Source organism: Triturus cristatus, chromosome 5_2 (genome assembly GCF_964204655.1).
Source record: "Triturus cristatus chromosome 5_2, aTriCri1.1, whole genome shotgun sequence".
Classification (NCBI taxonomy): domain Eukaryota; kingdom Metazoa; phylum Chordata; class Amphibia; order Caudata; family Salamandridae; genus Triturus; species Triturus cristatus.
In genome coordinates, this window is record NC_140588.1 from 1,108,171,203 (window position 1) to 1,108,194,607 (window position 23,405).

Here is a 23,405-nt window from a genome sequence, read left to right on the forward strand (position 1 = left end):
CAATGCAAAGAGATAAGTATAGAGGGAATAACCCTGAAGGGTACCCCACCCTATGGGGAAGGTTTGTGATGTAGAGTCTGCGACACGGATGAAATCGGTGATATCCGTATAAAGAAGATGAATGTACTTAAGGAGGCCGGGGCAAAAATGTAATCTACTCAGGAGTGCAAAGATGTATGTCCAGCTAAGAGAGCCGAATACCCTGTCAATTTCAGCCAGTAGGAGTGCAGCAGGGTTTTTAAGACTTTCCACTGATGCATTGGCATTGTGTGCACAGCGGATGTTAAGTTGTGTGGCGCAGCTCGGTATGAAACCGGCTTGGTTGGTGTGAACTAGATCTGTGATGTGTGGTACTATGTGGTTGCCATGACCTTAGAAAGGAGCTTGGCCTCCATGTTGGGGAGTGACATTGGGCAATACGAGGCGTAATACTTGGGGGGCTGGCCTGGTTTTAGAAACACCACTATTTCTGTATGGTGCCAGTCCTCTGGAAGGCTCAATGCGACTAAAGCAGAATTAAGTGCCACTAGATATGGGGTCACCAGAAGGAATTGATATTTCCTGTGGAATTCACACGGGAAGCCATTTGTGCCTGGCGCCTTACCCGGGCGCATCTTGGAGAGTGCCCTCAAGAGTTCCTCTTCTGTTATTGGGTCATCCAATCCCTCTGTTGCTGAGTCAGTGAAGGCATGTGGAGGCATGTTGTCTATGAATTTATGGACAAGGTGTGGTGAGATAGCCTCTATAGGGGCATACACATCTCTATAATAGTCTGCAAAGCTTGCTGCACTTGTAAGTACCTCCCAAGTGGTGAGGGGGAAAAGTGCCCTCTGACAAAGGCCATGTAGTAGTGCACTGGATTTATCCCCAGTGAGAAGTTGGCCTGGCATATGCTGGTCACTAGTTATAGTGGCCACCTTGCACCAGTCCAATTCGACTCTTATGGTAGATAGGTTTAAGACAACCTTTTAAAGAAAGCTATCCTAGTGGTAGCTGTGGATAGCAGCCTTCAGGCTAAGTCTCAGAGGAATGTAAAGCAGCTTGTTTTACATTATAATCTCTTGAATTACCAAATGAAAGGACACCACACAGGTATATATATCAAATATATATGTGTTTATTACTAGACACACTCTACTATTCTCTTTATGAGATTAGAAGCCAGAAACACATTCAAAATTCAACGTTTCACAATAAGTTAAGCACAAATATGGCTGGAGCCCTAGGGGCGTACCAGACCATATACTAAAAAAATGGTATAAGAATGTCTACTTGCAAAATGACAAGGCCTAGGGCCTGGGGAATCGCTGGCACTTCACTACTGCAGTGTTAGCAGGTAAATAACAGGCCTACAGGAGACGCGTGCAGTGTGTGAACACAGCCGCGGGTTCCCCATTGATTACAAAGGAGCAAGTCGCGGTTGGAATTTTAAAGTTTTAGGGTACTTCGAGGAAGTCTACAAGCAAGCCACTTACAAGGTATGTATTTCGAGGGCCAACACACACTAGGGCACTGGAGTGCACGAGTTACCTCACCCACGGAAGCCGGGTGCATAGGTGTCTTTTGGTGTCGGGTCGCGTCGCTGTTTTCTATGGAGACCAAAGAAGACTTTCTGCTTGCGTCGACTGAAGAAGTGTCCGGTGGAATCCAAGGGTGGATTCAAGATGGAGGTGACCTGAAAATTGAGGAGACAGTGTTCAAAGTCACTTGCCAGTGACCGGTGGCCAGGAAGATGGATGACCACAGATGTTGGGTGATTTCAGGTCGTCGATGGTGTTTTGACTCTTCACTCACGAGGTCCAGGAAGGATCGACGATGACCAGCACCTGGATTCGAAGTGTCCCACAAAGTCTGCAGCAGACTGCGGTGTTGGCAACCGGATTGGAGCCAACAAGCCTTGGCAACTGCAAGTCTCGTGTAGACTGACGAAAGTCGATTGTGCAGACCAGCAAGGTCTGAGGGACTCACCCAGCAAGGGTAACTGAGGGCAGGCCTGGAGCAACCAGGAGAGCTCTTTTAGAAAGTCTTCAAGGGACCCACTAGCCAATGGGCAAGGGATCGCAAAGATGCCTCTTCAGGAAATGCTTCACAGGAGCCCATGGTCACTCGGGATGGGGTAGGCCTCTGATTTTTGCTGCAAAACCTGCTGGTGACTTGTGCCACAAATGGTCTAAAGCACAAGTTTATAGAACTTCGTGAAGGGATTGCACTTGACAATAGTGCTCAATCCCTGGGTATAGCTATTCCTCGTCACTCGTGGGGTCCACTCGCCACAGCTTTGCTGGGGACTCACAATGGCTGTCGAGAAGTCAGGAAATCTACTTCCATGGCAGCAGGGACTTTGAACTCCGGCGGGAGCGGGAACGTTTGCAACCGCTGATTAAGGTTTTTGGTACCTGCCAAGCAGGGGAGTCACTCCTTGACTCCAAGGGAGATTCTTCTGTCTTCCAAAGGTAGTGAAACATCAAAGGGCCAGTATTCTTCTTGTAGAGCATCATTCAGTGATATCTAGTTTGCAATGGCAAGGTTTGCTATCTTATACTGAAAGTAGGGGAGGGACCAGCTCTATGACCACTCCTCTGGGAGGGTCAGGGTATGGGGTGGTTACACCCACTTCCCTTTGTCCAGTTTCATGCCATAGCAGGGACAGGCATATGCACAGAGGAGCCTACTGCTCCCCCAGTGCAGGACTTCAAAGCACTCTAGAAGTGCACCCACCCAGCCCCAATACACTAAATCCTGTCTGGAAGGTGGTGACACCTCCCTGTGACAGGATGCCTTTTGTTGGGCTTCCTCCACTGTGAGTTTCAGTCAGCAGGAGGAGGGCATCCCAGTGTCTGTGCTGGTGGCATACATTTTGTGATGCCAGGGCTCTTTCAGATTTCCATTGTTTTACATGTCGTCCCCTCTAGAAGGGTGTGATCATGCCCCCACAGCATGGACTGATGTGGGGGTATGTTTCCAAGTTGTTTGACACCAAACACGACATGTTTTGATGCAGTCATTCCAAAGTTAGCATTTACCGTTTGGTTATAATGCACTTAAGAGTATATGGTTTAACTGCATCCACAAACAGCCACAGAGAATAGACTCTGCCAGTTGAAGAGGGGTCCTGCTCATGCAGAGGCACCCCCTCGCATATTAAACCAAGCACCCTGCCCTCAGGATTGATAGGGCCTGCTATAGGGGTGACTGATTGGTTTATATGTGGGTGTAGGGTGAGATATAGGAACCTATACCACAGTGAGGAGTGCTTACACTACCTCACACAGGCTGCAGTAGCAGGCCTGTGGTGTCAGATTGAGTCTGCTTCCCAGGGGTGGATAATACATGCTTCAGCCCTGGTAGGCCTGTGAAGTACCAATGTCCTAGGTACCTAAGGTACCACATACTAGGGGCTCATAAGGTACCACAGTATCCAATCACTAGTGCATCTAATATGCACACCAAGTTTTTTAGAGAGAACAGAGAGACTGGAGCCCTGATTAGCAGGGACCCAGCCAGACGATAGCCAGAAACCAGTGTATACATCAGAAAAAATGTGGGGGCAACATAAGTGCAGATCCTACTCTCCTACATCCCCCCACTGGTATATCCTGCTACGGGTAGCTAACCATGCCCCTCTAGCCTCATCCATCAGCTCACTGGCATATATCTGCTGTGCATTAAGTAGTTGTCGACGTGCAGTGTTTCCTTCTTCCCACCTAATCTTGTGCTCTATATTTATAAGCTGGGATTCCATCTGTGTCAGCTTTTCATGGCGCTCTCTTCGCCGTGCTGTGCCTTATGCAATATCTACCCCCGAGGTTTTGGCTTCATGGCCTGTTCATCGTGTAGATGCCATGGAGATAGTCACCAGTGGAAGGGGGGGTGTTTCGAGTCTAGTTGCAGATCCAACTGTACCGGGGAGTGATCTAAATGTCCCTTGATAATATCTCTGCCGCCCTGAGTCTATGTACATGTGTTCTGGTTATAAAAACCTAATCTATGCAGGAGAAAGACCTGTGTGTGCTGAAAAAATATGTGTAGCCTAAGTCAGTTGGGTGCAATCATCGCCAGGTATCCACCCAGTCCATCCCCTGCACCAGGGACTGTAGTTTCGACTCACGTGTTTCTACTGGTCTACCTGTGCTTCGGTATATATCTGTATGGGGTCATAGAATATCATTCCAAAAAACCCCATCTAGAGTCAGGCTGGGGGGAATATCTACCCACAGTCTCATCAAGCGTTTTCCTAGATTCCATGCAAACAGAACCTCTTTTGTGGTAGTTCTGTTGCTATATGTTCTTCTAAATATTTATTAAAAATTAATTTAAACCTAAAATGAGTTTGCAGAACTGGATGGATCAACTGCATCACATAGTGTACTACAAAATACCGAAATACATCATTAGAATTACTATTATTACACATTTAACTAGTGCATTTAAAGCTGTATTTAACTATTGTAAAATGCACATCTGGAATTCATTGACAGTAGAAAGAGTGCTATATCTTGTTCTCCAATGGGAAATATCCACTGGATATCTGAACCTTCTATTTATGGGCATTGATGGACACACACAAAGAGTTAGAACATTGTAGAACAAAACACACAAGATTTTAATTCTTTGACAAAATGGACCATCATTTTATTGTAAGATTTAAATAATCTTTCCAGCTGAAAATGGAATCAAATGCAAGATCAATTCATCACTCCTCCCCGCTGTTATTGACTGAGCCTCAATCCATTTAACTTTGCAGTAAAGGACAAGGGGATATTGACTGAATCAAAACCTGGCAGAGCCAAGGGAAGGCGGTCCCAGCAAAAGCAATGACAAGTTGTCAAGAAGTGACGAGAGGCAGAGAGCAGAGCACCACTGGTGTCAGCAGCAATAGGGTGAACAAAGGAGGAAACAGAAGAAATTTGATTCAGGACAGGTACAAGCTAATCCTTTCCTCTCTGTAGACATTATATCAATCAATTAGGATTCATAAGTACATAAAACCGGTATTTCTTTTCGAGCATGAACAAGTATTATACTACTGTAATCTATCACGTCATACAATTGATTAACCGTCCTGGGAAACACCTGCAGCTCCACAATGACATAGTCAGCATCCCCTAGCGCTTTCCTTATAAAACTCTCATCCATACATAGATGGGGAAACTTAAAGCTCCCACTCATGTAATAAGTGGCATCGAGGCCCCCTATCAGGATTAAATGCCCTCCATTTTTTAACAGTGATGAGACATTTCTTAAAGCACTGCAGAACTCTTCTTTATCTGTCGTGTGGATCTCCAAACAATGAGGCAAAATCAGACAGTCAGCCTTGGGCAGGATGGTGGGAGAGAAGGGGTTACTTTGGCTGACGTCATAGTTAAGAATGCACTTGATTCTTCTTTGTAACATATTTTGCTTCTCAGCCCACGCGTCTCTGAAAATAAATATACAAACACAAATAATTTTGATTTCGTTATTGATTAAAAAATGTTCTTAACTCACATGCTTTGATAATTCTTCAAAACACTCAGTGGCCGATTCACAGAACTAATCTGAGATAAAATCCTAAATGTACTACTTTCGGTATTCACAAAAGGCATTTAGTAGAAGTAAAGTTAGGAATCCATGCAACTGGTGGGCGTGCATGGGCAAGAGGAAACACCTGGATCTGGATTTTAGATGATGAATTTTATATATTTAAATAGCCTGTATTTTATCAAAAAATGTACATGCTCTAATGTATTTGTTACTGTCTACTCTGGAACATTTAAAATGTTGACTGTTCTGATAACCTGAGGACAATTTTAGAAATTAATTGCTGTTTACTTTATTGGTTTGGTTTAAATTGTTCTCACTATACTTTTATGATCTTAATTGTAAGATTGAATAAAGTTTTGTAAAGTACAGTTGGCAGGATTTGAACAAAACTATAGGGCGTTTTTTTACAAGCCCCTTGCGTCACACCTATGTCACTTTTCCTGTGTTGAAAATGATGCAAAAGTGGTGCAAAGGGCTTGTAAATAAGCCCCTCTGTGTCCAAACAGAATGCAGAGTCACCATTCCATTCACCCTAGTCATATACTGCCTTGTCATTGGCATGTATACCCTGCACAATATATTCATAAGGGACAGATTCATGGTTGTATTGCTGTACCATTGAATCAAAACTCTATGCCACTGTGCTTCACTCTATGGCACTTTATGTGCAACTCCCTTTCTGCCACTCTACCCCAATTTACTCAACTCTAGTCTATGACACACTACTCCACTGCCCCACTACTCCCTCTACGCCACTCCACTCAACACCACTCTATGCCACTCAATTCTCCAACATTCTACAACGGTTTTAGTAACACTATGTATCAAATGCCACATCAGTACACTGTATGACATGCCAATCCACTCTGTGACACTTTACTCCACGCTGCACTACACCAGTCAACTCTACTCAACTCTACTCAACTTCACATCATTCTACTTTACAACACAACACCCCACAACACTTTATTTCACTCTATGCTACGCCAGTCCACTCTGGTCCACTGTGTGAAACTTTACCCAACTCATGGACACTCGATGCGGCTCCACTTCACAACATTCTACTTTACTCTATAGAACTCCAAACTACAACACTCTACTACACCCTACACCACTGTAAGAAACTCTACTACAATCTGTCGCAACACACCACTGTACAACTCTGTATGCCACTGTACGACACTCAACTCCACTCTAGGACACACTAAGCAACTCCTCATATGCCACTATACTGCAATTTATGCCGTTCTCCTCTATGACACACTACTCCACTGTATTCCAATGTACTCCACTACTCCACTGTACACCACTTCTTTGTATGCTGCTCTATGCCACTTGACTATATACCACTCCACTCTACCACCCTCTACAGCACTATACTTTCTAACACTCTACAAATTTCCACTTCACTCTAGGGCACTCCACTCCATGGTAGTCCACTCTACACCATTTCACTCCACGCTATCCCACTGTACGCCATTTCACTCTACCCAACTCAATTCCAATCCACTCCTTTCTACTCCACTCTATGAAACCGTACTCCACTTAACAACACTCCAGGCCATTTCACTCTTCCACACAATACTCCACTTTATTGCATTATTTTTTTCTTACATTTGAAATAATGAGTTAGGCCATTGACATTGAGGGACACAACAGTAAGTGGTGATCTCTGTTCTTTGGTGGCATGGTTGTACTCAGACAAGGGAGAGGATGCGGCCTTACGGCTGGAGCGGTTGACCTCAAAGCTGGGGAACTGGGTTCGAGTCTCTGCAATGACGCTGAACATCCTGTGATTCTGGGCAAATCACTTAATCTCACTGTGCCTAACAAAAATGAGTCCATCTGTAACTAAAGTGGTGCTCATGTAAAGCACTGTGATACCTGAAATCTTCAGGTCAGGTTTGCACTATATACCTTGGCTTTAGTCATAAGTTTGCTGGAAAATTAACAGAGGAAACTGGCCTTCTGTTTTGCGCTGTTGTGCTGATGTAAATAATACTATAAGTGATAGAATTATGCTGCTTGGACTCAAATGCATTGTAATTTATAATTTGCTTTAATGCTACATTCGGATTTGAAGTCACATATCTGAAAATGCCTCTTTTTCTTGTCCTAACCATTTGTGCCTTCTTTCAGGGTCACCTGAATGTTAATTGATCTGGCGCTAGGGTTTGTGTATTCCTTCCAGACAGTAACACAAAGGTGACTAGCTGTTGGCAGGATGGCTGGACTCAACGTTCTCTATGACCCAGCAAGTCAACACAGTTCCCTCCTCCTGCTTCAACACCCTCCGCATGCTCCGCAAGATCTACAGATTGATCCCCACCAAAACCAGAAGAACTGTCACCTAGGTCCTCGTCAGCAGCAGGCTGGACTACGGCAATGCCCTCTACTCAGCAACCACACTCCGGAAGAGTATCCAATGCATATAAAACGCCTTTGCACACCTCATCCTTGGACTCCCTTGCCACAGCCATGTCACTACCCACCTGAGGGATCTGCACTGGCTCCTGGTCAACAAGTGGGTCTCCTTCAAGCTCCTCACCCACATGCACAAAGCACTCCACAACACCAGACCAGCAAACCTCAAGGAACGACTGTCCTTCTAACACTGAACCGCCAGCTCCGCTCCGCCGAACTTGCACTCGCCACCGTCCCACGCATCCGCTGAACATCCTCATTCTCCCACCTCGCCACCAAGACATGGAACACTCACCAAATCCACCTGCATCAGACCCAGAACCTGCTGACATTCAGGAGATGTCTCAAGACCTGGCTGTTCGACTAGTAGGTGCTTCCCTCTCCCCTCAGCGCCTCGAGACCCTCACGGGTGAGTAGTGCGCTCTACAAATGACTGATTGATTGATTGATTGATTGATTGATTGATTGAGCACCACATGCTCCCAGCTCACCACAAAGAACACCACAGCCATTGTGCACCCATGTCCCTACCACATGACAGAACTATCAGCAATGATCTCACCTACATCTTCAACACATCCATCACCTCGACTACCTACCCAGAAGTCTGTAAACATGCTGAAGTCAAGTCTCTCCTCAAGAAACCGTCTGCCAACCCCAACGAGTTCAAGAACTACTGGCCTATCTCAATGCTCCCATTTAATGCCAAAGTCCTCCTCAACCTCTCACAAACCGTGGAACTATGAGCCACTATACCCTGATCAAGAGGCTTCATCAGGTCAAATTTCAAGTGGTCATCCGTATATGGATTGCATCCTTAGTCACTGGAAGTACCCAGAGAATCCACGGACCTCACAACCCAAGAACATAATCTGCTGCATCCTTCAAGGTTCATCCTTCATGCCCACTGAAGAGCCATCCCAATGAGCGACGACTTCCACCTGTGCATGACCAGTGGCGCTGACTGGATGCAAAAATAAACTATCTCAAACTTACCTGCAAAACAGCAGTACTGATCTTCAGGAATGACACCTCCCTGTGGCAAGACTCTTGGTGACCCATAGAACTGGGGCCCTCACCCACCCCAACTGACCTTGCATAGAACCTTGGCATTATCCTGGACAACAAACTCACCATGAAAAACCAGATTAACACAGTCTCCGTTGCCTGCTTCCTCACTCTGTGCATGCTCTGAAAGATCTTCAAGTTTCTCCCAGTCACCACAACATGCAGTGTCACCCAAGCCCTTGTCACTAGCCTCTTGGACTACAGCACTCTAAGCAGGAATCAACACAGACTTCCTGAAGAGATTGCAGACTATACAGAACTCCACTGCAGGACTCATCAACCTCCCCAAACAGACACACATCACCAATCACTTAAAAAAACTCCTCTGGCTCCCCGTCCACAATTCAAGATGCTAACCCATGCCTACAAAGCCCTGCACAATCAAGGACCACTGCATGAGATTCCACCAACCCACTAGACACCTGAAATCTACCTCTCTCGCCTTTGCTCACACCCCAGAAACTACCAAAGTGACGTTGGAGGACTGGGAAGGCTGTTAGGTCTCCAGAATTTGGTTGGAGGGTGATAACTTCCTCTCCCCACTCTCCCGCTACCCGCCGAAAAAGCCTTACTCCACCTCGGGGAGGGTTTGAACCAGAGTACACACATAATACGTTTCTCAAAAACACATCATGTTTACACAGCCTCAATGAAGGTTTGTTAGTAATATAGGGCATCTTTCCCTCATTCTTTTCTCTCCCCACTATTATTTACAGTCCTGATGAAGCGCTTCAGGATCCATTAGGGACCCAATGACAGCGCAAAACATATTGAACACTCTTGACTTTTAAACATCACAAGAACACTGTTATACACCTGAGAGTAGTGGAATTATATCTGCTCTATCCCCTCTCCATTAGCATAAAGTGCAACTCCATCCCCGTCCTGTTTTTAACCTAACCCAGAGGACTCACCAATAAACCTATCAGGGTACCAACGGGTTATTTTAACATCACTCACTATCACCACTTGCACAACTGCGGCAACTCCTAAAAGATCTCCAACAGAGAGCCCTCTTGTAGGGCTCGTGAGGGACTGCAACGCCACCCCCACGAGGAGCAGTGCCCAATGATGATGCTTTACACCTGAAATGGTGTGTGAGGGCACAACACATACAGGAGTACCACTCCCCACTCTTACACATGCATTCCTCATTTGGAGATACCTAACCTTTCTTGCAACCATAACAGGCTGCTGTCCCTCTATCTTTCTTTAGGAAATCGTACCATTTGTAGTATTTTACATTGTCTTTAGGAGCATTGGTCCAGGACCTCATTCCAAACAGCACCCTGTCCCCCCTCTTCAGAATTTAGTTTTTTACTCTATAGGGTAACATATCCTGCTGGGGTGTCCGGTATCAGTCTAGACACCAATGCCTTACTTTATTTTATCAAAACAATGAGCAGATTCTACAAATTTGCAGAAACTACATGACAATACATCATCAGGTTCAGAATACATACCTATTGCCCTGAAGCTCACAGACCTCCTTTGCTACATGACTCCAGTCAACAGCTCCAGGTTCATTTCTCTGCCACTTCTCTATCGCTGCAACAGACTGGTCAGTGGAGCGACCAATAATGATGTCTGAAAAATAGTCACAGGCTGATAAAGTCCACTGGAAGAAGGGCGCATAGGTCAGCTCGATCAGCAGCTCCCCCTTTACATCACCTGATAAGAAAAATGTACACAAATAGACCATTCATTAAGTTTTTGAAGAAATTAAATGAAATGAAATTAAATGCAATGAAATGAAATTAAATTAAATTAACCTCTGCTCACTGCCTAGTAGCTTGGCTCAGAGCAGTCAATCTTAACTTAAGAGGCAATTTATAAAGTATTTCTCAAACACCTCAAACAGTATAACAGTGAAAACACCACACAAAAAGATACCACACCTGATTAGACAAATAGAGTTTAATGTAGTGAGCATAATAAGACCAAAACAACACAAATCCAATAAGCAGAACTAGAGTTATGAATTTATAAAAAACACAATGAAATCTTTTGCCTGAAAGCAGAAACCGCCAACTTGGGCTATCTGGTCATGGGTGACCAGACAAAATGTAAAAGTTCAGGCCGACGATGATGGAGCATGGGCCTGGTACAGAGACCAGGGTTGGCATGCTGCATAGTACCTCGGTTGCATCCTCAATGGAGAAGAGATGTTTGGTTTGAATTGGGGAGCATTTCGGTAATGCCAGTAAAACATGAATAATATCCAGGAAGAAACACCTTTGAGATTTTGGAACATTCTGTGATCACTAGTCACATCATTTTAGCTGCTATGATCACAAAATCATTATCATTTCGTTATAAGGTAATAATCCAAAACATATTCTCTCATTTCAAATAGTCACTTATCTTAAGCTCAATACTAAAAAGACAGAAGTACTGATCTTTGGCAAGAATACTTTGCCATGGCATTCCAACAGGTGACTGCCAAACTCAGTTCACACCCATATCCAGCACTGACGCCAGGAACAACATAATCATCTTTGACAGCACAAGTCATGCTGCTTTCCACCCTGTAAATACTTATGAAGATCTTCAAATGCCCCCCCTGGAAAGACAAGAAAAAATGCCACTCACAGCCTAGTAACCAGCATGTTAGACTACAGGAACACCCTTGATGCTGGGATCACCAAGCAACTCAACAAAATACTACTTATCATCCACAACTCAGCAGCCAGACTCATCCTCAACCTCCCAAATTTAGCCATATCTCACTACACCTCATGGAGCTCCATCAGCTTCAAACACAGAAACATGCACATGTCAAACCTCTAACATTCAAGACAGTACACAAATTAGGATCCACTATCTTAAAGAGTAGCATCTTTTCTGTACCCCCAAGGACCTGGGCACCAGATATCTCCTACTCACCACATCCCACGCATAAACAGAACCAGATCAAGAGGATGGCCATCCGCTCACATCACTCCTAAAGTGGGGAATGACCTCCCATATCCACATCGAAGCTTCCTCTTCTCTTTTTGAATTTTGGAAGAAGCTGAAGACCTGAATTTTCAATTAATCAACCTACCCTAGGCAGGGCTAAACACACTCAACTGCTCAGTACCATGGTACCCTATGCAGAAAGCAGTAGCCTGTAAAGGAGAAAAGATAGAGAAGGGCACAGAATGACCAGATAGTAAGTTTCAGTTACAAACAGATAAATGTTATGTTTTAAGAGAATAAGGTGATGATTTTGTTGATGAGTTATTGGTTTCTTGTCCTCTTCCTCCTTATTCCCCTGAACGGTATACCCCACAGTCCTGACGTCTCAAACCTCGGCCTCTAGTGCCTCCCCCTCTAGTGTTTCTGTTTCTGGTGCTACGGCCTTAGCCCCGGCCCCACTCGCTTTGCCTCTACTCACACCAGTTACCGGAACGGGTGCTGTTAGCTCCCCCTCCCTGTCTATTGGTTCCCTGTTGGGTGCTACTCCCCCTTTCACACCTACAACCCTGTCTCCCTTCATGACAGTACATGTGTCTGCGTTTGCTCTTTCCCCCATGAGTGTGACACTCCATGCACTGTTGAATGCCAAAACCCCTGCGCGTGGGATTCAGGAAGCGAATTAGGCAGCAGCACGAGACCAAAAGGAGAAAGTATTGGTGCGTTCTGTTGTGGGTGATGAGGAAAAGCAAATGGTGGCAAATCAAGCAGCTGAGTGGGCTCACAACCCGATCTATAGTGTGGAGGATGTGTGGAGTGTGATGAAAGATTACGAGCCGTTTATACAGCAGCACGCCCTTAAGCACATGTTGGCCATGCTGATAGGGTTGTTGGAACAGTGTTTTCAAGGTGTTGCAACCCCAAATCATCTATGACATATGGGACAGGGTATATGCTACAGGTATGTCTCCCAATTAGGTTTTTAGCAATGTAACACCACTGGTGGGTTAACGAGACAGATTGCTTCAGAAGGTTCCGACGATAGGGATGCAGCATCCCATGAGGGAAGCCCATCCCATTTACCACCCTGAAGTTCCAGACTGCGTGATTCCACAGATACTGTGATTAGACCATGATTCGATGCTCGGTTTCAGGAACAATGGATCTATACTCCTTGGAAGAGGAGTGAGGCTCCTATCCCTAAAGAGCCAGCTGCCGGACCCCCGGAAAACCCTACTACATATTATTAAGAATTGATGGAGGCGGCCTCCTCCACAGTGATGACGCTAGCTGATATAGAGTTGTTTTTTGGTCTGTTGGTGCCGGTGGATATATGGAAGCATGTTCATACGCAGTTTCGTGCACTAGAGTTGAGTGGCACATGGGATGAGATCAGGGCATGGGCTAAGGAAAGTAAGCCCAGCGACAAGCCAAAAGCGGAACTCCTGGCTTTGCCGGGGTGTATCATAAGTTACATGTACTCCTTTACCACACCGAAGTGAGTGGACTGGGATACGTTGACTGCCTGTTCTCAGAAGTAGGACGAAAGTGTGTCGGATTTCTTTACTAGATTTGAAGGGGTATTTTTAGATTTTAGTGGTCAGGACCTGTCACAGGAGGGTCATGTTTGTCTGTTTGTTAACAGATTTGTCACTAACTTGCTTCCCGAGATTGTGACATGGTTGCAGGCTTCAGAAAGCACTTGGATGACCTCATCCCCATCAGTGATTTTGAATATGGCACAGTATTATGAACACAGAGAATGAGGACTAGGAAAGGGTAGAGAAAAAGTAAAAGGATTTTAAGACGAGGTTTTGATGCAGCAATTTGCGAGGTGAGGTGGAAGAGGAAGAGGGTCAGGTTCGGCTCCATGGCTACCTCGGTCTAACAGAGGTGGTGCTTCGTGCGTGCCCCTTGGACTTAATCAATGTGCGTACTGTTTGAAGGATGGACATTGACCGATGGAGTGTCTGGAATTGTTGCAGAAAGGTGAGGCCCCGAGAGGTCGAGGGTTTCGAGGATGCAGACATGGAGGTGGAGGCCAAGGGGGCAAGCAGTCATAGGATATCTCACACAATAGGCAGAGCGGGAACTATTTTGACGACCCCTGAGGGAGACAGTACTATCATGACGACTATGACATGGATGAAGTGACAGGGTTGTCTCACATCTAGGACATTACACCAGTTTCCACCAACCGTCACTGAAGAACCACTTACCATTTTCACAACTACTCAGGGTGAAAAGAATTGTGTCAGATCACTCAGAATTGCAAGGCCAAACACAGGCTATGGCACGCCGATTCACCACCCGCGGATATCCCCATGAGATAGTACAGAATTCCATCACCAAAGTGGCCAGCACACCACGTGATAGGTTGCTACAACCGTCTGTACGAAGAGAACAGCATCGCATGGTGATGGTTTCCCGGTTTTCCACCATGAGCCAAAAGTTCAAACAATCCATCAGAAAACATTGGCCAATGTTGGCCCTTGAAACAGACTTTAATGGCATTTTCAGCAATCCACCGATGTTTGCATACACCAGGAGTAAAAACATCCAAGAGTTAATCCGACCAAAGATTGAAACACCCATCACGCCATTTCGGGGGACAGTCCCCTGTTTAAACTGCAGCAACTGCAACAACATCATTAAGGGTAATACAGTTGCACATCCCATGAGAGGTACGTCGATTAAACTACAAGTTAATGCCACCTGTGACACAAACAACGTGATCTATCTATTGAAATGCCCATGTGGCCTTGTGTACGTGGGCAAAACCGTAAGGAAGATCAAGATACGTATACATGAACACAAGAGCAACATACGCATTGGCAATTTGAAATCAACTGTGGCAATGCATTTTCTTGAAAAACAGCAAAACATCGCACATCTGAAATTTCTGGTACTGGAAACTGTGGCAAAGATGGAAGGCAGAGACAATGACACCTTTTTGTTACAGCGTGAAAACTATTGGATTTACAAACTGGAATCCCTGAAACCTAAGGGTCTCAACGACCGCTTGGAATTTGCTTGTTACCTATGAATTACGATACTATCAATTTATGTGCATCTCTGCATTGTTTTTCCAGTTTACTGCTTATCTCTTTTTTTTTTTTAATTTTTTTATTATGTGTTGTGGCACTGTGTACACGAAGTATGTTCCCCCCATTAACACAGTTAATTGACAGACAATGTGGGAAGGGGCAATGTGTTTGCGGATCAGATAGCTGAGGAGACAGCTAGATCGAAGATGAACAAGATGTTTGTGGCAGGTCCCACTAAATGGGTTCCAGACAATGGAATGTTTGAGGACACATTGGAAAATGTCATGGAAATACAAAGGGAAGTGACTAGAGATGAAGTGGCAGTAAGGGAGGAGAGAACAGGGCGTCTGGACGAGGATGGGTGTAGGACTGACTTGTCGGGGAAACAAAGGTGGTTGTTGCCCAACGCCTATGTTCTCCCTGTTGTTACTATGGCTCACAGCCCAGCACACATTAGTGCTAAAGGAATATGTAAGCTACTAGACCCAGTATGGCAGAATGGTAATATCTATAAGGTAGCCACACACCTAGTGAAGCACTGTATTATCTGTCTGAAGCACATTACTGGGAAGGTTACCCCGATACCTGCAGGTAACTTTGCGCTACCTTCCTTCCTTTTTGAGGTCTTCCAGATGGATTTCCTCAAAATGAAATAAGTAAACAACTTGAAATATGTGCTAGTAGTGATTTGTGCATTCAGTAAATGGATTGAATCTTACCCCACTAAGCAGAATACGGCCATGGCGTCGACGGATGCACTTTTAAAACAGTTCTTTCTGTGCTATGGATTGCTATGAGCAACAACGGAAGTCACTTCAACTCAAAAGTCATTGATTTGGTGTGCATGGGCTTGCATATTAAAAAGAAGTTTAATGGTACTCTCAAACTGAAGCTAGCAAAAATACAAGAAAACACAGGATTGCGATGGCCAGACGCATTACCGTTGCCTTTGTTGTCTACAAGAGCAACAGCACATTCTAGAACAGGGTTGTGCCTTTATGACGTGGTCTTTGGGCGCCCTGGCAACGCCTTGGGCATCTCAAGACCTAAGCGCTTCTCTGAGATAGAGTCCTCCCTGTTGATAGGTTATTTGTATAAGTTGTCTAAAGATCTTCGTTCTGTCTACCAACAGATTAACGCCACGCTGCAACCAGTACCAGAGGGCCCCGGGCATCAGCTGCAGCCCGGTGACTTTGTTATGGTGAAATATTTTCAACAAAAGAACTGCTTGGAGCTGAGGTAGAAAGGGCCCCTCCTTCTGTTGCTTGCTACGAGCACCGCCGTGAAGCTAGAAGGCTGGAAGAACTGGGTGCATGCATCGCATGTGAAGAGGGTATCTCTACTCCTTCCATATTACCATTGGGTCCTCGAAGGCATCGCTGACCAGAAAATGGAGCCGGTGCCCCGATTTGTTCCTTTCTCTGATGCCCTATTGAGGTGGGCGCAAACAGACGAAGAAAGCAATGTGGCCCTATTCAAGGCGGTCCCCCTGGAGATAAGGGCCACACCGGATGCTCACGCTTCTGGTGCACAGATACCTGAGTCTTGATGCCCTGCTGAGCCTGAATTTCTTCCCCTTTTGTTGATGTGGAAGTACCTAGGACTGCAAGGTACAACTTGCGGCCCCGACGGATGGACAGTGTGCCAGAAGGGCAGTCCAGGAGTAAGAGAAGGACTTGAGCTTAGGGCAAAGGTGTTGTGTCTATGGTGCCTGTTTTAGATTAGAGTGAACAGCATTGGTGCACTGCCCTGGACACTTGCCAGGATCGTTGAGGGTATTTGCGCAGGAGGGAGGGTGGCCTATCCTGAAAGAAGAGCATTTGTTTTTCTGCAAGGGCTGTGATCGTGCAGCTCCCCCGTGGGAGTGCTTCATAGCACCATTGTTGATGAATAATAGGAGCCTACCAGTGAGGCTCCAAAGGACACTCAGTAAATTGTACCCCTCTGGTCGGTTGTATTTTTTTGGCTCCAATTTGTGAACATGTTTCTTTTGAAGTTTTTGAAAATGTATCCTTTTGGTCATCCTATCCATGATGAGGAGGATCCCTTTGCAGCCGCCATGTCCTACTTCAGATGGGCCTGTTTGGTCCTCTTGGTCCACTAAGAGTAAAGCAATGTTTGTCAAAATAATTTTGCTTTCCCTGATAATTGTATTTGGGGTGCTAATGCTATTCTTCCTGGAAGAGAACTACCTTGTGCACGCTTGGATAAGTACTGCACCAGCATCTCCTGAACATAAAGCAGAGCACCAGAAGTCCTATGAAGACAATGTTTTTATTCAGACGTCGCACCAAAAGCATGCTGCCTATGATACAACAAAGTGTTGAGTATGTGGTTTGCTGCCTTCTGTTACACATCAAAGTGAGAACTTGTTGCGTATGCCCTTATACTATGTTAATAGTTGTGAGGGGTGGTTTACCTTACTTAGTATCATCCTCTCGGTCTCTCAGGTTGACTCCTTGGAACAAAGAGACACCCATTCACGTTCCTTGACAATGAATGTGTATTTCCAGCATAGGGCGCTACTTGGTGTCCCCCCGCGAATGGGCAGTTTCATTAAGTATTCTGGAGCTCTTGTCTCAAAGCAGCAGATCGAGGTAGAAAGGCAAATAGAACAGAGATGGACAGAAATGGGTTGCTCGCAGTTCAATGTATAAGAGTATTATCAATTTTTCCAAGCCCACAATGTCACCGAAGATAAGCCCATACCCCTGGCAGTGGTAGATGTACTGACTCTTTTTTGCATTCAAGGGCCGGAAGACATAGAGGTGACATAGAGGTTTGAACATTCATCACCTTTAGGTGCAGCTGAGTTATTGAAAAAGAAAACTGGGGATTTCATTCCGAAACCCACTGTGGTATTTTATTAGTTTAAAAGAAAGGATACTGTTACCGAAACTGAACCCACATGGGGAATACTTTGCTTGGACTCAAAACTACAGGTACCAGCATGCTGCAATTGTGACTCACATGAGAAGCCCACGTGGGCTGTATATATAATGCATGCAGTTATTGGTGCCTACCTTGCATTTCAGTTTGGCAGTGTCATCCTCTGAAGAAAGAGCCTGGGGGCTCTGAAACGCGTCAGGAACTTGTAAATGTTTGGAGCTGAAAATGCCGGTTTTCAACAATAAAGGCTTTTGAAAAGCAACTCAGCTGGGAAGTTGCGTCCTTGCTTCAGGGCAAACTTTTTTGTGGATTTATACTCGGCAGCCTGGCCGAGAAGGATGCCTCACCATGGAGTCAAAATGGGGCCACAGAGGTTTGAACATTCATGACCTTTAGGCGCAGCTGAGTTATGGAAAAAGAAAACTGGGGATTTCATTCCGGAACCCACTGTGGTATTTTATTCGTTTAAAAGAAAGGATACTGTTACCGAAACTGAACCCACATGGGGAATACTTTGCTTGGACTCAAAACTACAGGTACCAGCATGCTGCAATTGTGACTCACATGAGAAGCCCACGTGGGCTGTATATATAATGCATGCAGTTAATGGCGCCTACCTTGCATTTCAGCTTGGCAGTGTCATCCTCTGAAGAAAGAGCCTGGGGGCTCTGAAACGCGTCAGGAACTTGTAAATGTTTGGAGCTGAAAATGCCGGTTTTCAACAATAAAGGCTTTTGAAAAGCAACTCAGCTGGGAAGTTGCGTACTTGCTTCAGGGCAAACTTTTTTGTGGACACCACATGCAATACAACTTCTATATTGAGGATGCACAAAAGACCACCCTTGATCCCACCGACGAATGTTTATTTTGCTTGCAGGTCTTGTGGTTATGTGAGGGCTTGTCTGGGCGATGTTACCTTTTCTATCTCCTCTACCCAGTCTATATAGCCCCTCCCAACTACCACAAAACTCATCTCTTACAGAGTAGAGGTGTCCTAGCTTCCCAGTTTAAGAGGATGATTAGTACAGATGCATAGACAAAGGCTGACATGACCTTCCAACAGTTTACTGACGTAATGAAAAGCATCCTACCCTTCTGGGGCCCAATGACCAATTGCCTCAATATTAGACGACTCACCCAGGTAGTAGAGGGGGTCATCAACATGATGGCAGGAATATTGATCAACATTAAGGTAGAAGTTCAGGCTACGAGACTCATTGCTCTTCAAAACCGGATGTTTTAGACGTCATTCTCAAAGATGGGGTACAGCTTGTCGCGTCATCGGTAGCAGTTGTTGTGTTTACATCCCTGACCACGCCCCCACTGTCGATTCTGCTATACAGAAGCTCCACAAGGTTAGATCTGACATTCCCGTCCCCTTCCTGTTCCCAGCCCCTCCCCTTCTTATGGTGACCGCTGTGCCAGGACCGCACTTAGCGCCTACACCGCACCAAGCACCATACCCCTTGACACCCGTAACTGCCACAACACCCGCTACCGCTACGAGGCACATACCCTCCATGCGCTCAATGCTGGCTGCTTTCCCACCCGCTTCCAGACCACCCCAAAGCTCACCCATGGACCCTTTATCTGCCAAAACTGCAACTACACCTGCCAGCGCACACCACGTCCTGCCATCACACAGCCGCTGACCACAACAAACTTAGCTACATACTAGTCAACACCCGCTCAGTCCACAAACACGCCGTCGAACTCTGGGAGCTGCTCGACTCCGCAGGCCCGGACATTGCCTTCCTGATCGAGACCTGGATGAACACCACCTCAGCGCCTGACATAGCCATCCCGGACGGCTACAAGATCACCCACAGAGATCGTGACAAAGAACCAGAAGGAGGAATCGCCATCATCCACAGGAACACCATCAGAGTCTCAACCAACACTGAAGACACCCTCAGCATGGCAGAACACCTACACTTCCAGGTCCACGTCAATCACAACACCACCCTCAGAGGAGCTCTTGTCTACCAACCCCCGGGTCCCCATCCACAATTCAGCAAATCCATCGCCACCTCATCAGCACGCACACCCTCGCCTCCACAGACTACATCCTACTCGGAGACCTGAACTTCCACTTCAAGAACGCCAACGACAGCAACTCCACAAGGCTGATCGGCAACCTCACCAACCTCGGACTCAAACAGCTCGTCACGACACCCACCCACTCTGCCGGACACACGTTCGACCCCATCTTCTCCCCCAGCAACCACATCACCTTCAGCCACACCACCGAACTCCACTGGACCTACCACCACTGCATCCACTTCTCTGATAAATACACCGCGCACAACCAGCTGCAACAGATCCCTCACCACAGCTGAAATAAAGTCACTGAAGACAAGCTCATCATCACACTAGCCTGAAACCCTCCAACGGCACCCCCCGAAACCGACGCAGCAGCCCATAACTTCAGACAATGGATCGACAACTGTGCCCACATCCTCGCCCCGATCAGGAAACCCTCCAACAGGTGCACCAACACAAGAACCATCTGGTTCAACGCCAACCTCCAGAACTCCAAGCACACCTGTTGACGACTCGAGAAGCAGTGGCACAACAACCAGACACCTGACAACCACACCACCCTCACAGACGCCAGACGCAACCACCACCAACTCATCCGATCCGCCAAAAGAGCCTCCTTCAAGGAACACATCGACATCAACAGACACAACAGCAATGAGCTCTTCAACATCATGAAAGAGCTTGCCTCCCCAGCTCCAGCTTCAACAACATCCCACCATCAGATGAACTCTGCAACTCCCTGGCCACCTTCTTTCACCGCAAGATCGCAGACATCCACAGCAACTTCGACATCCAGACACCTACAACAACAGACTCCGACACCCCCGACTCAAAATCCACAAAACATACCAACCTCCTGCTCTCCTGGAACCATGTCAATGACGAAGACACCATCAAGATCATTAACACCGGATCTCTGACAAAATATCGAAGGTCAAAAAAACGAACCTACAAAAATATTGCAGCAAAAATATCGATGTCAAGAATATCTACATCCTATCTACAACATGGTAAGTACAAAAATATCGAATATAAAATATAGATGTCAAAAATATCGTTATTAAAAATATCGTTTTTTTTAGTAATTTAAAAAAATAAATAAATAAATAATACTTATAAATAAAATAAACATAATTAAATATCGTTTACAATGTTTAAAATTAATAATTAATATATATATAATTTAATAAAACATTAATTAAACATATACATATAATATATAATATATATACTTACTTAATAATGTTTTAATAAATATTTTAATACATTATAAATTATTTTAAAATATTATAAATTGCAAATACATCATACACATAAAACAATAACATGAATAAAAATTAAATAATTATGTATAACAAATTAAAAAAATTACATTTAATTTGAATACTGTTAAAATTGATTATATATTACATAAGCTAAAATAATAAAACAAATATTAAATAGCAGAGAGCATAAAACTACTACTCCAGCTCCAAAAAAAACAACAGAAAGGAAAATGTTGGATAGCGTAGGCTAAAAATTACTATATCCACTCCAGGGAGGGTAACAGTAGGGAAAGTGTTGGATAACGTAGAGGTATAAATTACTATTCCCACTCCAGGGAGTGCAACAGTAAGGAAAGTGTTGGATAGCGTAGGGGTAAAAATAACTATTCCAACTCCAAAGAGTGCAACAGTAGGGAAAGTGTTGGAAAGCGTACGGATAAAAATTACTATTCCAACTCCAGAGAGTGCAACAGTAGGGAAAGTGTTGGATAGCGTAGGGATAAAAATTACGATTCCCACTCCAGAGAGCGCAACAGTAGGGAAAGTGTTTGTTAGCGTAGGGGTAAACATTACGATTCCCACTCCGGACAATGCAACAGTAGGGAAAGTGTTGGATAGCGTAGGGGTAAACATTACTATTCCAACTCCAGAGATTGCAACAGTAGGGAAAGTGTTGGATAGCGTAGGGGTAAAAATTACTATTCCCACTCCAGAGAGTGCAACAGTAGGGATAGTGTTGGATAGCGTAGGGGTAAAAATTACGGTTCCCACTCCAGACAGTGCAACAGTAGGGAAAGTGTTGGATAGCGTAGGGGTAAAAATTAGTATTCCCACTCCAGAGAGTGCAACAGTAGGGAAAGTGTTGGATGGCGTAGGGGTAAAAATTACTATTCCAACTCCAGACAGTGCAACAGTAGGGAAAGTGTTGGATAGAGTATGGGTAAAAATTACTATTCCAACTCCAGAGAGTGCAACAGTAGGGAAAGTGTAGGATAGTGCAGGGGTAAAAATTACTATTCCCACTCCAGAGAGTGCAACAGTAGGGAAAGTGTTGGATAGCGTAGGGGTAAAAATTACGATTCCCACTCCAGACACTGTAACAGTAGGGAATGTGTTGGATAGCATAGGGGTAAAAATTACTATTCCAACTCCAGAGAGTGCAACAGTAGGGAAAGTGTTGTATAGCGTAGGGGTGAAAACTACTATTCTAACTCCAGAGAGTGCAACAGTAGGGAATGTGTTGGATAGCTTAGAAGTTAAAAATAACATACTTATAAATAAAATAATTATTTAAAATAATTAGTGATTTAATTATTAAATAACTCAAAATTATTTACAACTACCAATAAATATTTATTAAAAACATAACTACCAATGAATAATTAATTAACAATAAATTAATAATAAATACCAATAAATAATAATTAATAAATATTAATTACAATTAAAAAATATTGAACAAATACATTTTTATACCAAAAAATAATAGTTATTAAACATGAATTACCAATTAAAAAATATTGAACAATTAAATATTTTTTATACCCAAAAATAATAATTATTAAACATTAATTACCAATTAATAATTACTTATTAGTATATTAATTAGAAATATCAATAAATAATATGTAATCACATTTAATTACCAATTAATGATTAATCAACAATAAATTATTTTTCATAACCAAAATATTATATTTTAACATATTTACCAATTAATAATTAATCTCCAATTAATTAATTATCAATACCCAACAACAAATTTAATACTTATTTAATTAGATTTCAATTACTTCCAACACTATTCCCCTATAAACGCACGACACACTCAAATAATAAAATAATACACTTAACATACTTATCAATTAATCAATTAATAAAAACTAATTACCAATTAATAAAAATTAATTACCGATTAATACTTAATTAACAATAATATAATTATCAATACCAATAAATGAAAATAAATTATTACCTAATTACAATTAAATTACTTCCCACCCTATTCCCCTATAAACCCACAACCCGCTACAGAATTTAAACTCAAAAATTAACTAAAATTAATTTATAATTCCTAAAAATGTATAATTAATTTCAGATAATTAAATTACTTCCCACCCTATTCCCCTATAAACCCACAACCCGCTACGGTACTAAAACGCATAATGTACTTAAAAAAAAATTACTAACTTCTAAAAATGTTATACATATATTCTAAAACTAGTAAAATAATTAACAAAAAATATAA

At 44.0% G+C, this 23,405-nt stretch overlaps 1 protein-coding gene across 1 annotated transcript in view; it reads right to left on the reverse strand.

Annotated features, from left to right (window-relative positions):
* Positions 1–4,609: 4,609 nt before the first annotated feature.
* Positions 4,610–23,405, reverse strand: part of LOC146829791 (nicotinamide N-methyltransferase-like) — a 63,080-nt gene continuing 44,284 nt past the window's right edge. The window contains exons 2-3 of the mRNA XM_085606732.1: positions 10,479–10,686; positions 4,610–5,419 (exon numbers count right to left, since the gene is read on the reverse strand). Coding sequence (XP_085462858.1) covers positions 4,966–5,419; positions 10,479–10,686 — 662 coding nt within the window. The 3' untranslated portion in view covers positions 4,610–4,965. The remainder of the gene's footprint in view (positions 5,420–10,478; positions 10,687–23,405) is intronic.